We start from the raw sequence: 16,936 nt of genomic DNA, 5'->3' as shown, positions 1-16,936 counted from the left end.
ATCCTCCAACACTTTCCACAGGGAAGCTGAATTTCCGTTCAAACCCTGATCCCGTTAAATGCAGTCAGTCTGCTCAGAGCAGGTGACTGGAGACTCAGCCGGAGGACCAAGGGTGAAATCACCCTTGTGTACCTGAAGAGTAGACTTAACTGGTTGATGTATTCAGTATCTCTGCACCCTGCATTGCACGAACAGAGGTGTTTGTCCTGCAAGAAGGACTTTTCCCAGCTTGGGAGAACTGGTTTTGCACTGACCTGGGTAGAAACTAACCTGCTGGAAATGTTAACTGGGAACAGTCCTCTTTTGATTTCCCCCCTCTGCTCTCCTGTAAGGCTGATGGGCAGCTCATTTGGAGGCTTCACATGGGACCAGGGCAGAGCAGGAGGCGTATCTAGGAAGAGAGTAGGACAAGATGGAGAATTAGGCCTTTTGAGTCTCACCACAGCTTTTTTTTTGAGAGGAGACCATATAATGCAGTCTTTCAGACTGAGGTTTGTGGTTCATCCATCATGGCGGTGTTGATAAAGATTGGGGGGAACAGTGTTCATAGGATTATTTGGCAGGTCTGCTAACTGATGAAGGGGAACATAATAACCCCCACCAAGAAACACTTGCTGGAGCTTTCCAGTGTGATCAACAGACCTGTTTTCTTTATCTCCTTTTTTGTTTTCCTATTTCAAAAGAAGTCATCCTTCACTCCTTGGTTTTGAAAACAGGACATTGCAACAAACAAACCAGAGTTTCCGCCAGAAGAGGATTTCAGAGGTGCAGAGATTCAGCGAGACCCAGGACGTTATGGGCATTGCTGTTTGTCCTTTCAAGCATTATAAAAAGTGACAAAAAGCCAATTGGCCATTGTCGCCCTGACACAATGATTGCAACCTTAGAGATATAATGATAACATCAGAAAACATTAGCAATCAATGTATTTGATAAATCACCCTCAGGACCAGCATTATTTATATCCCTTGCTTAAATACCTCATGCAAAAAAGTTCCCTTATATTATGAAATAGAGCATTTATAATGTAATTGGATAAGTACCTTGCACTGCTTCAGCTCCAAGCAGTACACAGTTTGAGTTACCAAATCAATACAAGGCATTCTTGGGACAATTTAAGCATGTCCGTATGAGGAGGTTGAACCAATTTCACTGCAGTTTTGTCTAATCTGAGTAAGCAAAATTAGCACAGATTTCACAGGGGTCCAAACCACTCTGTGGGCACAGTTGCTTGAGCTGCATTTTGTAGAGAAGTAGTCTGTTCTGGGGAACAAACCCATCAGTAGGAAATAGGGTGGAAATCTCAGCTTGGTTTGCCTCTGATGCTAATCTATCCAGAAAAAAATGATGTGCTTTTACCAGAAACGTTTTGTGTATGTTTTTAATTTAATTTTTTTTTTTTTTTACATTTCACGTTTATAGTTTAACAGCACCCGTTCGCCCTCCCCAGTTGAGTGTTGCCACATGACCCCCTGGAGTAGAAAGGTACTGGAAAAACAAGCAATCCTCAACTAACAGCCCTGTCTCAACTCTTCTCCTTTCCAGATCCTAACCCCTCTTCTTGCTTGCTTTTCACTTGCTTACTTTACTGCGCTAAAAGAAGCCTTTTCTGTTTTTCTCTTGTCAATAAGATACAATAATGACTTTTTTTCCCCCCCTCTTTCATTCTTCACCTTGGATGGGTTTCAGGAGCTCGTGGCGACGGGGCCACCTCCTCCTATCACCTCCTGTAAAAGGCCTGAACCTGGACAGACGCGATAGCGTTAGCGATTGCATTTCATTCTCTTGCAATGTTTTTGCCAAACTGGCCCTTTTCTTTTTTTCCTAAACGGTCAGAAACTGTTTGGGCAATGCCAGCACAACAGCGGGTATTTATTCTCTGGCCACTTGGTGATGCCACTGTTTGGAGAGGAGGAGCTCTGGCCGCCAGGGTCACTTTGCCCGCTTTGTCCAGCGCTTCATTGTCATCCAGGGGAGGAATCGGCAACAAATGCAGCCTCCGTGTGTGTGCGTGCGTGTGTGCAAGGGGTTTTTTTTTTTGCATGCATGCATCAAACTTTTGGGGGGGGGGAGTTACCTAGGAAACAAAGTCTTTTGTGCTTGAAGTTTATATGAGCTATTCACGTCTGCTGGGGATCGGCACAAAAGCTGCAGGCAGAAAGAAGGCTGCGATGTTTGCCTGAGATCCTACGTGGGAAAAGGGGGTTTTCTGCGGGCGGGAGGAGGAGGAAGCGTGCGTTGTCTCGGGTCTGGGGGTGCTGCGGGAGGTAACGCTGGTGAGGTAAGTAAGCGCCCTCCAACAGTTTAAATAGTAGCTGCCGAGTTAAGATCTTAAATGCTTTTGGGGCCGGGGCGTAAAAGCTGTTTGGCAAGCTTGAGACGGTTAATTCTCCCGGGATTTGTGGGGAGCCTGGGCGGAGGAATGGCAGAAGTACAATGGCAGCCTGGGCGTGATCCTGCGATGTTCAACGCCCTGCCAAGGAGCCGGAGAGCAGTATTTTATCTTCACCGTGTTTGCTACCGAAACTAAAACTGGCAAATGAAGTGTAAACAGCAGGCATGAGGGGGAAGGCTGGTAGTTAAGCAGCTGAGAATTCAGGACCGAAGAGAAAGCCAGCCTGAAAGGGATTGCGCTTCATTTTTAAAAACTGAGAGCCAGATGGACGTCCTGGGCTGGTCGAAGAGTTGTCACAGCTTATAGAAGAATGTATTAATGGAAAAAGGGAGGGAAATTAGGCAGAAAAAGGTAAGTGTTTCTCCTCTCCATCCCTTCCAAACAAAACAAAACTTTTTTTTTGCAACAAAGAGACCCCCCAAACCCGAGTTGGTAGCCAGCACCACACAAAAATGCGCTTAATTTATTTCTCTTTTACTAGATGAAATTATAGCAGCTTTGCAAGACAGGGTGTTGGGGGATTTGTTATTTCTTCCAAAAGAAAACAAACCATCTGTGTTTCTTCCATGCAGTATACTTTTCTCTCCGTTTCTTTATCTTCGGTATCTAGTGCTTCTCGTAGCATGCTGTAAAAATGTGCATGGTTTCTAAATAACCCTTTGAATTTCTTCTGATGGTGGCTACTCTTCCAGCACCTGTCGCTTCCCACCGCATAGCCGCTGGGTTGCTGTAACTTCGGTCTGCTCATGTTCTGAGTTTGTAAAAATGAAATGCAAATGATTTCCTGAAGTACGGAGGGATCTTCTTTCAAACTTTGGGCCTTCTGATGCTTGTCCTCAAATGAATGGTGATATGGGGCCAGTCCTCGCTAGTAATCAGTGGACTCCGGTGTTCAAAAGGTTGCGGATGCAAATGAGGGCCCACGTGTCTAGTGCTGATGGTAATTGAGGGCATGCTTGCAACGGCTACCCACGAACGCAGGACATGCCCCTTCTGATGGAGATGTCCTGTAAATGTCACTGTAAATATGCTGAATTGTTTCCAGTATGTTGAGGTATTTTTCTCCTGTTAGCAGGTTGTTATTTTTCCATTGGAGAATAGCTTGTGCTGTGTGACTTAGCTAGAACGGTTCCTCCTTGCATCCCTGTAATTGATTTCTGATCTGTGTGTCTGCTTTGTTTCAAAATTAGCCTTGTGTGCCTGAGTGGGAGACACTGATTTTGAATGTATTCATTTGCAGTCCCATCCACCAGAGGACGAAGATACAGATGTCATGTTAGGGCAGAGGCCGAAAAATCCAATACATAATATCCCTTCTACACTGGATAAACAAACCAATTGGAGTAAAGCACTACCTCTCCCAACTCCAGAGGAGAAAATGAAACAAGATGCCCAAGTGATTTCTTCTTGCATTATCCCGATCAATGTCACTGGTACAAATCTCTTCTCTTTCTTTTTGTATTTATTGCATGGTTCAAGGGAGGTCAAGTACTTGTTTTGTTTAATTTATTTGAAGTCACGGGCTTGTGCAGTCTGGGGGCAAAGACCCTAGCTTGAGGATTTAGTTTCTGGAAGACAGTGGGCTAAATTAATCCCTCATGCGTGGCCGCTGGAGTCACTGAAGCTGCATCTAGGATTAATTTGGCCCATATTTTCAGAGTCATATTATACAGTGTAACGTAACACTGGTTCCCTGTGTAAACAATGTACATTTGTTGTGTATATAACCTACAGTCTGTATTTACAAAGACCTCAAATAACTTTTTGAATGTAGCTGACTGAAATAATGCAGAAAGCCACGGAAATTAATCATATGATTATCATGTGTAGCAGGAGAAGAGAAACTAGAGAATGTAGGCTACTATTTGCAGTGCTTTAAACATGCGAGGCATGACTGTGTAGCATGCAAACCATCGCTCTGAGATCTCTTTACATGCAGCTATGCTGAAGGTATAGTAATGGCATTTTCTTTTACTTATATAAGATTTGGATACATTTGACTAGATTTATTTAAAGGAGAATTTGTTTATAGAAGCAGCAGGTATATCACTTATTAAATGTGATATATGACTCATTTCCAGAATCAAAAATCAGGCTGTTTTTCTCTTTCTCTTTTTCTCTTTCTCTCCTTCCAGAGGGCTATGGTAAACACAAAGTTGATCTGAGTTTTCCTCAATAATATTTCGCACCAAGTTTTGATTAATGTAAGAGCATAAAGTGAGCTGACTTCCATGGTTATAGACTTGAATATAAACAATCAGGAAAAAAGCAGGGAGCTTTCAGTTAGCCTTCATTCCCCAGAGAAAATATTTGTATTTCATTCTATTTTCCCGGTAACTGGGGGGCCGGGGGGGAGGTCACAGCCCTTCACATCCCATTGCTCTTTCCCGTGTCTGTCAGCGATGCCCAGCCTTCCTGCAAGACAGGCTGCGGGGTTCACCGTGGCGCCGGGGAGGGCTGAATGCCCACAGTCCAGCTTCAGCCCCCAACCGAGGGGCTCTGGGCTTTTGGGCTTGCCGCATGTCTGTCCTACAGCATCACGGTGACAAGCCGCCGTCTGCTCCACCATCTGCTGGTGGTGGCAACGCAGTCCCGGTTCCCCCCCAGCCCGGCAGCAGAGGTGATGCCGCTCAGTGCCTCCAGCTCTGCCCACCCGGGGAGGTGGCAGCCAGGAGACGGTGTCCCCGCCACCAGGACAGTGCTTCTGGCCAGCCAGGGCCCCGTGGGAGGAAAGGCGACTGGCCGGCAGAGCTGCCTGCACAGACCCTGCCGGGCTGGAAGTCGGGAGCCGGCTGGTCGAGGTCCCGGGTTGGGCGCTGCCGACAGAAATCCCCGTGGAAAGTAGCAAATAGTGTGGCGTGTTTCCACAAGGTAAAGCGGGTGTTAAAATGACGGTCTTTCTAGATTCAATATAGGACCCTAACTGGTGTAGGCTTTCTAACATGGCTAATGTCACCTAATGCAGTTCAGAGGAGAGTTAGGTCTGGGACCAATGTTAACTTTTCCAGTAATAGCCATTTTTGCCTAGACTCCACCTGCCATACATTGGAACCAAATTTCCACTGATCAGTTTTACAGATCAAGAATGGTATGTAATCTTCTGGATGTTTATGTGTATCATTCTCATTAGCACTAATGGGAATAATTTGTATGCGTCACGGGGAGGATAGACCCTCTTCCACTTTCCTCTCGGAGATGACCCCCGTGCATCTGGCGCACAGAGCATGCTCGGCTAACTCACAGTTGCTGGAAAACCAGCAATGATGCTGATGATTGATTTTTAGTTTCAAAGAGTTTGCTTTCAGTTCTCTGTTTTTTGTTTTTTAAGCTTCTCCCAACCCTGAGAAATGTTCACTTTTTTGAAAATGACTGTTGTTGGAGTTTACGGCACTTTTGTTCCATATTAAAGAAAGTTCTTCCTCTGCTTATTCCAGGGGCATTGGTGGTTACAGGACATCTGTCTGAAGCCTCTATTTCACTGTAGTAGATTTCAAGAAGAACTTTTACAAGAAAGTTACTTTTTAATGTTTTACATTGTTATGTAGTGTAATATGTACGTGTATGTCTGTGTATAATTATGTTTTCTATAATTATACGCTATTAAAATAGAGCTTCTTATCAGGATTTTTTTTTTCCTTTTGTTTGGTTTAGTTTGTTCGTTTTTCTTAAGATTACAAACCACTGTACCAGCGATCCTTACGTTAGTGTTTTTATGGACCTGGCACATTTTTTCCGACCTGTCCCACATCAACTTTAGAGAGCGTGATTGCACAGTTCTGCAAAAGGCCAGCACAGATGGGCACTGGTCTTCTGGTGATGCCTCCTTTTAACTTTATTTTGACAATACACTGTAAAAAACAAAGTCAAAGACACTTCCCTGTGCTAATGCCATGGAAGCATGAAGAAAGTGAGGAATTCTCGCCTCTTCTGTATGACTGTGGTCATAAATAAATGTGCCTGTGAACTTGGGCTCCTAAATCCACACTAGGGATCTTGATTGACTGCGTGACCCGATTCCCAGAGTGGACTCCCACGCATCCCGCCATGTGCTGAGCACTTGCGAAAATCAGGCCACTTACTGGTGTATGCAAATAAATAGCAGCTGCCCGTTTATGTCACCCTTGGCCGCGTGTCATCGTCACGAAGAACACTCTCTAAACTTGCACAGGGACTTGGCCCCATTTTAGCTGTCTCCTTTTTGAAATGTTAGCCCCCTTGGCATATTGGTCTCCTAAGAAGCGCCCAGCTACTGCAATATGGCATTATAACTTTAAATTGTTTTCTTATGCTTAGTTGCTTAAAATAAGTCAGGCTGTAGCTGAACAGATTACTTTTTGCAGACAAGTTACTGTCATTGTCCTGATGACAGATGGATAAATAGCTATAAGAAAGATGCCCTGTTACCAAGAGCTCTCAACTCTATTTTCCTTCCTGATTTTCTTTTCTTTTCTTTTCTTTTTTTTTTTTTTTTTTTTACACCTTCTGTTATTTTTGGCAGACCAGGCTGCTGAGGGGGAGCTGGAATTAGATGTAAAACTGTGATATACTGTGATATAATTTACATAAGAACTACATAAGGGCTCCCTTATGTTTATTCACAGGCTTAATCCAAGCTCACATACCTCCACTGTGTTCCAGCCATGAAAATTTGTTTACTATTTCTAAAGGCTAATGAGACCTATTTATGGGTTGCAGGAGTTGGTTTTGACAGAGAGGCTAGTATACGCTGCTCTCTTGTTCATTCACAATCTGTACTACAGCGGAGACGAAAGTTGAGGAGGAGGAAAACCATCTCTGGCATCCCCAGAAGAGTGCAACAAGAAATAGGTGTAGTATAAATACAAATCTTCCGTAGATAGCTTTCTAACCAACTTAAATTGCAGGGATATGAGCTGGTAGCCAGCCTTCCAAAGAAACGAAACCTCAAAAGCATAAATGCTTGTGGAGTTTGGGAATTATGTGGTTTGTTTTTTTGATTTACTACAGTAAGCAAAGCTATATTACTCCATATGGCCTTGATGGACCGGGGGCCTTACTGAGTAATATAGATGTACGTGTTCAGCTCTTATTGTGTAAATGTTAATCAGTTCTTTTTTTTTCCATTTTATTTCTGTTATGAACCCATAGTTATGTGCATAAAAAGTAACTAGATTAAGTGAAAGTTTTTTCTTGCGTGAGGGGAGCTTAAGGTAAAGAACTGACAGATGTTGCTCAGCAAAGTGATGATGGGCTGTCACAACAGCCGGCTAACTCACTCCGACGAGCAGTTTGATATCCGCCTTAGAGACAGCTGCTGGTACCCTACGGGAAACTTTGCTAAACGTTCCCTTTATTTATCATGCTCATCTTCAATTCCTTCCTTTCATTCTTTATTACCAAGGATATTTGCCCGAAATCAAGCGCTTACCTCAATTTTGTCCAGGTAAATTAGGAGCAACTCTGTTGAGGGCAAATCCAGAGTAAAACTGGTATTAACCCAAAACGAAACTAACGGGATCGTTATTTCTTAATGTTCATCAGCACCTGAAGATGGCTCTGGTATCTCGGTCCGTTGCTGTGAAACTTGATGGAAGCAGCAGGAATGTGTTTGTCATAGGGAATAAGCAACCAGAGAACCTATGAAAGAAAGATCCTGTTGCCTTGCAAATATTCTTGGTAGTAAAGAAGCAGATATGGCAATTCTGAACAGACAGGTAGTCAAAATAGAATTATTTTTAGAAGCTCAGAGTGTTTTGTCCAGCAGCCACTCCTGAAAACTGTCTTTAACTAGTTGAAATAGTGACAAAAACTGAAAACTTAGTATTTATCTTAATATTTACCATGGCAAGATCAACTCCATGTGAGATCACATTGCAGAAATAGGAGAACTGAGATCATGTTGCAGGACTAGGACAACTTCCCCACCTCACCGGGATGAGGTCTGCCTTATATACTCTTTATAGCAAAGTTAAATTGGGTCCAATGCTCAGCAAGATTAAAAAAGAAAGAATACAGCAGATAATGCTTCTCGGGTTGCTCCGCGGGTCGTCTCGCGCCAGGAAATGTGGAGCTGTCTCCCACTCACCCGGCTTTCCGTGTGTCCTAGATTCAGATGAGTCGCCGGTGGCAAGAGAGCGCAATGTGATTGTGCATGCAAACCCGGACTTCTCCGGCTCCGGCAGCAGGAGGTCGGGGACCCGGGACTCAGAGTGCCAGACGGAAGAAATCTTGATAGCCGCTCCCTCCCGGCGGCGGATCCGCGCCCAGAGGGGGCAGAGCATCGTCGCCTCCCTCTCCCACTCTGCCGGCAACATCTTGGTGCTGGCGGACAACGGGGATGCCGTCTTCGCTGCCACTGTAAACAACCGCATCCGCTCGCGGAGCCTTCCTCGCGAGGGCGCCCGGGCCAGCGAGGGCCGTCAGGATGCCAACGCCAAGAGTGCAGGGTACGAAGCAGAGCACTTCCTAGCCAGCCAGGAGAGGATCCCGAAAAAGGGGAAGGAGGTCTTGAGCAAGCAGGGTTCACAAGAGCGCCAGCCCATTGGTTTAACTTGTCCTCAGCACCTGCACAGCCCCGAACACAGCATCGGCGAGAGGGGGAGATCACGGCTGTCAAGGATGGCTGATTCAGGCAGCTGTGAGATTTCGTCCAACTCAGACACCTTCGGGAGCCCAATTCACTCTATTTCCACAGCAGGAGTCCTGCTCAGCAGCCACATGGACCAGAAAGATGACCACCAGTCCTCCAGTGGCAACTGGAGCGGGAGCAGCTCCACATGTCCCTCCCAGACGTCCGAAACCATTCCTCCTGCCGCCTCTCCTCCGCTGACGGGCTCTTCGCACTGTGACTCTGAGCTGTCACTCAACACCGCTCCCAATGCCAATGAGGATTCCAGCGTCTTCCTCACAGAGCATTTTGGTGACCACGTGGACAAGGTCAGGGGCCACAGGGCGAGCTCCTTCACCTCCACCGTGGCGGATCTACTGGATGACCCCAACAACAGCAACACGAGCGACAGCGAGTGGAACTACCTGCACCATCACCACGATGCCTCCTGTCGCCAGGACTTCAGCCCCGAGCGCCCAAAGGCCGACAGCCTGGGATGCCCCAGCTTCACCAGCATGGCCACCTACGACAGCTTCCTCGAAAAGACCCCATCTGACAAGGCAGACACTAGCTCACACTTTTCCGTGGATACCGAAGGATACTATACCTCCATGCACTTTGACTGCGGTCTCAAGGGTAATAAAAGCTATATTTGCAACTATGCAGCCGCAGGCTCCGAGAGCGGACAGACCGGGAGTGTGACCTCCAGCCTGGCTGACTGCGCCTGGCAGGAGTGCGTGAGCCACAGGAGGCAGGGACGGCAGAGCATCTCACTGAAGAAACCAAAGGCAAAGCCAGCCCCACCAAAACGCAGCTCGTCTTTGAGGAAATCGGAGGGCAGCACCGACCTCCCTGACAAGAAGGAACCAAAGATCGGCGGCGGGCAGCACGTCTCTCACACCGCCAGGGAGATGAAGCTGCCCCTTGAGTTTTCAAACACACCTTCCCGAGTGGAAGGCCCCAACCTGCCAGCCAAGCAGGAGCTCCCCTGGGCGAACCAGGGCGACGGCGGGTTAAAGGACGCTCCGTTTGACACCACTGATATCCCCTCCTTTAAAGATGAAGGTGCTGAACAACCTCACTATGCAGACCTCTGGCTTCTGAACGACTTGAAATCCAGCGATCCTTACAGGTCCTTGTCCAATTCAAGCACTGCTACGGGTACTACAGTCATAGAGTGCATCAAGTCACCAGAGAGCTCCGAATCCCAGACGTCCCAGTCCGGGTCACGAGCCACCACCCCATCCCTCCCTTCAGTGGATAACGAGTTTAAGCTGGCCTCCCCCGAAAAGCTGGCAGGGTTAGCCTCACCCTCCAGCGGGTACTCCAGCCAGTCGGAGACGCCCACCTCTTCTTTTCCAACTGCTTTCTTTTCGGGACCCTTGTCTCCAGGGGGGAGCAAGAGGAAGCCGAAAGTACCAGAGAGGAAGTCGTCGCTGCAGCAGCCGCTCTCAAAAGACGGCACCGCCTCGGTGAGCAAAGACCTCGAACTTCCAATTATACCTCCTACTCACCTTGACCTAAGTGCTCTTCACAATGTCTTGAGCAAGCCCTTCGCTCACAGGCACCAGCTGCATGCCTTCAGCCACAGCAAGCAGAGCACGGTCGGGGAAGCCCTGCATCCTAGCCCTCCCTCTGCCCTCGCCATCACACCCTCCGTTCTCAAGTCTGTCCACCTCCGGGCGGTCAACAAGCCCGAAGGAGGGAAACAGAAAGGCAGTGTCCCAGACCTGCTCTGCATACAGGAGACCGCCTTGATGGCGAACGACGTTTCTCTGGGCAAAATGAGGCCGCTCTTAGCTAAGAAACCAGTATCGCGCCAGTACTCCACAGAGGAGGCCATAATGTCGTACATTGACGTTTCCCCAGCAGAAGGGGGTCCCGGAAAGCCGCCTTTAGAGAAAAGCTCCTCTTTCAGTGGGCAGAATAGCTGTAAGCGAGAAGCTGTAACTTCGGCGAGCATGGGTCTGGTTGAAATTAAACCTGGGAAGGACCAAACGCACCGGGCCGCTGAGAGCTTGCCAGAATGTGCTCTGAATCAGACGTGTGCCGTCTCTGAGGACAGGTTTCAGAAGGGCTCAGCTGTCCTCACAGGTGATGGCGAAGCAAAGAAACCCAGCCAGGGAGCAGAAACAGAGCATGACCTTCAGCAAGTGCAGGCTCAGCGAGAGCTCTCCGCAGGCAGCGAGGGGAGGCTGGAAGCTGGGCCTGCGGGCGAAAGCCCAGGTCAGGCTGAGGGGGCGGCCGTCAGCGATCAGCTTAAGCACCAACCCGACGTAAGCCACCATGTGCCTGGAAATATCGGCTACGAAGCGGAGACGGCAGCAGTGAATTCACTCAGCGAAGTGAGTTGCAAGCAGGAAAACGATATCGCATCAGGTATCCCAACCAAAAGTGCCTCTGATGACGGCAGGGAGGACGAGCCGGCGGGTGGCGCGGACGAGCCTTCGCTGAAAGGTCAGTTGTGAACTCTTCCCGTGTTGTACCCGATCGTGCCGCTTTGGACTTGACTGGCGGTGGAGTCAAAAAGCTGGCTGGAGGCGCAAATCGGTGTGTCTCTGTAGGTTTAAGTACAGAGCCCCCCCGATCTGTTAGCTGGCCAGCCAGCCCAAAGATATTTTATGCTTTTTCAGTGTATTGAGAGTGTATTTCTCTGATATTTATTTCCTCCCTTGTGCTGCATTTCAGCTGAAAAGAGAAAAGGGAGGAGCGCTAACCCTGGGAACAGGGGAGCCTTATTATCACAGCTGTACAGTGAACGGGAGATCCCGGTTTCAGGCCCTAGCAGTGACCCCTTTATGGGCTCCAAGATGCAATGTACAGGATATTTAGATCAGCGGATAAAGCCTGTGTGTTGGTATTGGGCGCTCGGTTGTGAACCGAGCCAGCGCCTCGCATTGGCGGTGCTGTTGCAAAGCGTGGCGGGGTCTGACTCACAGCGTGGCCTCTTTCCTTCTTTAAGAGTCCTCTCCAAGCGACGACTCCATCGTGTCTCCGCTGAGTGAGGAGTTGCAGGCTGACGCTGAGGATGTCTTTGTGTCTCCAAACAAACCCCGCACTACCGAGGATCTGTTTGCAGTCATTCACAGGTGACCTAACCTTGCGCCAACGGGGAATGTTAACACGCAGCCCTGCACAGTCGCCCACTAACGATAGCTGCAGGATGGTTATTCGATGGTTAAGTCTTGTCCTGAAACTACCTTCTTCAGTTTATTGAGTTTAGTTTTCTAAAAGGTGGCTTTTAAAAGATGTTTTGTTATGATCTGGTGTGCACTCTGAGTATCTTCATCGCTTGTGTAGGATGCTTTACAGTTAACAACATCAGGCCGTTCTCTCTAACAAACATACGTGTCTCCAAAGAAAACTACCCGCAGCGGTTCCTGCCTTCTGCCCACCAGCTCTATTCTGGTGACTGAGTCATTGTAGCGAGAATGATGAGAGGGCTTCTCTTCAATTTTGTATTCAGCTGAAATTTGTGATCACAACTGAAACTGCAGATTTCTGATATTGACTAGGTTACGCTGAGTATTGTTATCACCTAAGACTCCGTATGCATTGTCATCTTTATACAGAGCTGGCTGTGCATACATTGCTTTGGAAGAGCTGGGTGAGGCTGAGAGGGACTCTGCGGCTCAGTGCCTCGTTCGTTGTACAAGAGCTATCATGGCCTAAAGTACCGTCAGTCACTGCTAGCCTCCGGTATTTGATAGAGGGATTACAAGAACTCTAGCTAATATGAAAGCACAGTCAATCTGTGAAACTCCAGACCAGCATTAAGTGTTATTCTACAAAGACAATATATGAAGGAGTGTTCCTTTGTGTTTTTACAGATCAAAAAGGAAAGTTCTTGGGAGAAAGGATTCTGGAGACCTTTCCGTAAGAAACAGATTGAGAGCTTCGTCTGGGACTAGCAGCCAGCCCCCCACCAGCAGCACACTGCCCGCCAGCAACGTGCCACCGGCCGGCAGCGTGGGCACTCCCATAAGCAGTCAGAGGTCCCCTGGGCTCATATACAGGAATGCCAAAAAGTCCAACACATCCAATGAGGAGTTTAAACTACTGCTCCTTAAAAAGGGCAGCCGATCGGATTCCAGCTACAGGATGTCTGCCACGGAAATTCTGAAAAGCCCTATTTTGCCCAAGTCTCCCGGAGAGCTGACGGCGGATGCCCCTCAAAGCCTAGAGGAGTCTCCCCCCGCGGTGAGCCCCGATGCGTTGTCCCCGCTCTCCCCCTGCTCCCCCAGGGTCAACGCGGAAGGATTCTCCTCCAAGAGCTTTCCCATGTCGGCGTCTTCAAGAGTGGGGCGCTCCCGGGCGCCTCCGGCAGCCAGCAGCAGCCGGTACAGCGTGCGCTGCAGGCTGTACAACACGCCGATGCAGGCCATCTCCGAAGGAGAGACGGAGAACTCGGACGGCAGCCCCCACGATGATCGGTCTTCTCAGAGCTCAACGTAGGCTGCGTGGGCGCCAGGGCCAGGCTGCCAACACCACTTGGGTTCTGTAAGGATGTGAATATAAGAGGCCAATGCTGTAGCAGTCAAAAAAAAAAAAAAAAAGAAAAAAATTGCAGGGCAATATCGATGCTTAAATGTGTTTGTGTTTGTAAGACGCTGGGGAAACAGAGGACTACAGCTGTAGCTATTTATTACGTTACATTTTCTAAAAGGAGGAAGATATGCTATGTCTGTTCTGTTTACTTTTCGCTTCATTTGGTTTATCCCACTCTCATTTCTGTTGTCACTGTAGATTTCAAGGCTATACACTTTCCATAGAGTTAAAAGTGACTTTTTTTTTTTTCCAGAAGCTGCCCATCTAGAAACAAATCCCTCACTGTAGTGCTTCCCTAGGGAGAAAAAAAAAGAAAATGCTCTTGAGGGTTGGTATTTTTCTACACTAAAATGAGCTGGAACAAAATTTAGAAGAAATTAACAAAACATATGTAAATACCATATTTTTGATAAAATTTGTAAATAGAATTATCAAAAAGTGGACGTGGCAAATGATTTACTGCATAACAACTTTGTTTATAGAAGACAAAAGAAGTCAAATGTAATAACTGTATTCTGTGAATACCATTTTCATATCAAACATAAAAAATTCACATGGCCACCAATAACCACTTTGACGACATTGAGCAGTGGAAAGGAGGAATTCTTCGCCTTAGCTAAGGAAATGGAAAGGCTGACTGCGATGGGATTAAAGTAACCATTTGTCTTTCTAAGGCAGCTCTGAAGAAGCTAACTGGAAAGTGCAGCTGGGAGGGTTACCATGAGGATCGGTGGGGAAGGCAAGCGTGCTTCTGACAGAACAAAGTCGCATCTGATGCAAAGCCCCAAAGGGTCCCATCCCACAGCCTCCCCTGGGCCTTTATTCTAGCAGGGATCGCTTCAGAGAGGAGAGATGCGAAAGAAATAGTACTTAACTTTCATATTCCTATTAGGCTATTGGGATACATAACACGGTCATAACCTGGTAACTATAATCTTTAAAGACAATTAGTTTCTGGTTCGTAAAGGAAAAAAATAAATTATAAGCATGCAAGAAGCGCTTTCGATTTATCAGTAAATATCCGCAATGAATTTTCAGTGAAGCTTTCTCTTTGTGCTGATGAGATTCATGCTACCTAAATATTTACAAAAATGACACTGTGAAAACGTAGCTGGGAAATAGGTGTGTGTATGCATTATTTATATTCATTGCTGAGCTGGGAAGGGGAAAGCTCTGGTTCATTGTGCCAGCCACGTACAGTTGGGATCTTGTCTGTGTTTACCAGAACGCGGAACAGGGTGGGGGACTGGGGTGGGGTGGGAAAGGAGACAAATCAAAGCGGCTGCTTTGATACAAATGAAGGCAGGGAAATAAAAGCTGAATTACTTGAAGTTACTTGAATTTTCTCGTCTTAAAACTGCAAGAACGTGTACTTTTAAAACTTAACCCGTGAGTCGCTTTATACTTTTAATTTTCAAAAGGAATAAAACCAACAGGCCTGATTCTCCTTTGGGCCACCATGGTTTCCATCGATGTAGCCCCGTCCGTGCTACTCGGAGAAGGCAGCCCTCTGTCCAAAATCAATGCAGTTGGTGTTGGTTGCTGTAGGATATGGTTTGGAGTAGAGGAAGGGTTAGTGCAGAGAAAATAGCGCGAGGAGGAATGTGGCGTGCAATAGGACATGTCGAGTAGGATGGCAGAAGGAGCGTACTTCGGTACTAAAGAAATCAACTAAAAGCTGGCTTTAAGCGTAAGTAAAGGATAGGGAAGCAGGATGTGTGAAATGGGTTTTTACTAGTTTTTTTGCTTTTAATCATGTAATGCATAAAGCTGAGAGTTTTTAAAAGCAGGCAGAGCATGTTTTAAAGAGGAAGGTTCTACCTAAAACTGTTAGGATTTTAAAGAGTCTGAGCAAGTGAGAATGGATTAAAAAATCCCAAATGTTATTCCCCATGAGGTTCATGTCTGATTTCGTCTAGCGCTTACCACAAGAAATATATTATTCAGGGTTTCTTACCGTCCTCTGTGTAGCCCGGTTGCGTTTGGTGTGCAAGGTAGAGTGGCTGTGCATGTGGTACGCGCGTTGGGAAGAGGGGTGGTCTGTCAGCTGAAGGTCTGCAAATTCGGGAAGTCTGAATAATCTAGAAGTCTAAAATAGTTTCTAAAAAAGTAACGGGAGCAAGATTTTGGAAACAAAAGGCTAATCACATTAGTAGCTTAGTTAGGAAAATAAGTCTGAACACAAGTGAAGTGAATGAATGAGAATGTTGTAAGAGGAAATGTTTAGCATATAACAAACCACTTTCTGGAGAACATGAATAAAGGAAGTTTAGACATTGGGCAGCAAATCCTTAGTTTGTCATCTTCAGTCATTTTCCTTAAAACTGTTACCAGGAGCACTTTTACAACATGTTTAATAGTCCTGAGTTAAACAGTCATTCAAAACTGTGAAGAGAGTACAGCTGAATTGACTTTGATGATATCACTTTTTATTTCCAATCAATAATTTCATAGAGACCATAAATAAATACATATACACTAAAAATTTTTTTTGACTGGAATGGTCACGTACAAAATGGCCGCAGAACAATTCCATTATAATATAGTCTTACTTCGTTTGTTTAATTTTCTAGTTTATATTTAGCAGATTGAAACCCAAATAAAGAGAGATTCTAAATCCACTGTGAAGAAAAGAGTTCGTAACAAACGCGGGCGTCAGAGGAAAACGAAGGGCGAGGACCCCTGTAGCATTGCAGGCGTGCCATTAAGGCACCGGAGGACAAGCTGCAGAGTGAAGGGAACATCACTCACCTCTTGAGACAGGGTACAGTACATGCATCAGGTAACCGCTGAACCATCACTTCAACCTACTGTTCCGTTGTTTGCACTGATGTTACGGAAATGATTTCTGAAGTTATACAGCTGTGTGTTCTGAAAAATAACATTTTCCCCCGTTTCTTTTTTTTTTCTTTTTTTTTTTTTTTGTTGTGGCAGCATAGAGGACATGGAATAGTTGTAGCAAATAAAGCATATGTTTGCTTTTGCCAAAGGTCAGTGATTGAGTGCATTTGCTGCAATGGTGGCAGATAGAGAAATACTGTAGGTTATGACTTAAAGAATTTAAAAAAAAAAAATTAAGAAGGTTACAGTGTAACTATTTTGGTACTAGCACCAGTTCATGCTGGCAGAAAAGACAATGGTTTATGGACTTGCATCCATTTTGTATTTTTGTAATATTTGTAAATATGAACTTTTTAAATTGTTGCAAAGATGGTTTCTTTTGTAAAATGTTTTCAAAGTTTACATTAAATCCAAGCCTTTGTATATTTTAGAGCTGTGCAACACTTTAAGTCTTGTATTTATTTTTAGTAAAAACGGTGACAGTTTCATTGTGAACCCCTCTCAAAAAATGTGTCAGAAAAGTTTGATTACCTAGAAAGTGTGTATAGAAACTGCAAATAAACGTG

At 46.1% G+C, this 16,936-nt stretch overlaps 1 protein-coding gene across 3 annotated transcripts in view; it reads left to right on the top strand.

Moving 5' to 3' along the window:
• NHS (NHS actin remodeling regulator) overlaps window positions 1-16,936 on the top strand; it is a 260,049-nt gene extending 243,113 nt beyond the window's left edge. For 2 of the 3 annotated variants that reach the window (XM_087756307.1, XM_087756309.1), the window contains exons 4-9: window positions 1,423-1,485; window positions 3,636-3,828; window positions 7,091-7,222; window positions 8,481-11,438; window positions 11,944-12,070; window positions 12,812-16,936. In XM_087756307.1, coding sequence (XP_087612433.1) covers window positions 1,423-1,485; window positions 3,636-3,828; window positions 7,091-7,222; window positions 8,481-11,438; window positions 11,944-12,070; window positions 12,812-13,436 — 4,098 coding nt within the window. In that variant the 3' untranslated portion in view covers window positions 13,437-16,936. The remainder of the gene's footprint in view (window positions 1-1,422; window positions 1,486-3,635; window positions 3,829-7,090; window positions 7,223-8,480; window positions 11,439-11,943; window positions 12,071-12,811) is intronic. The other variant, XM_087756308.1, reaches the window with a different exon arrangement.

This window comes from Nipponia nippon, unplaced genomic scaffold, assembly GCF_047370975.1.
Source record: "Nipponia nippon isolate SJK-2023a ecotype South Korea unplaced genomic scaffold, ASM4737097v1 scaffold_2, whole genome shotgun sequence".
NCBI lineage: Eukaryota > Metazoa > Chordata > Aves > Pelecaniformes > Threskiornithidae > Nipponia > Nipponia nippon.
This window is presented reverse-complemented; position numbering and strand designations above follow the sequence as displayed.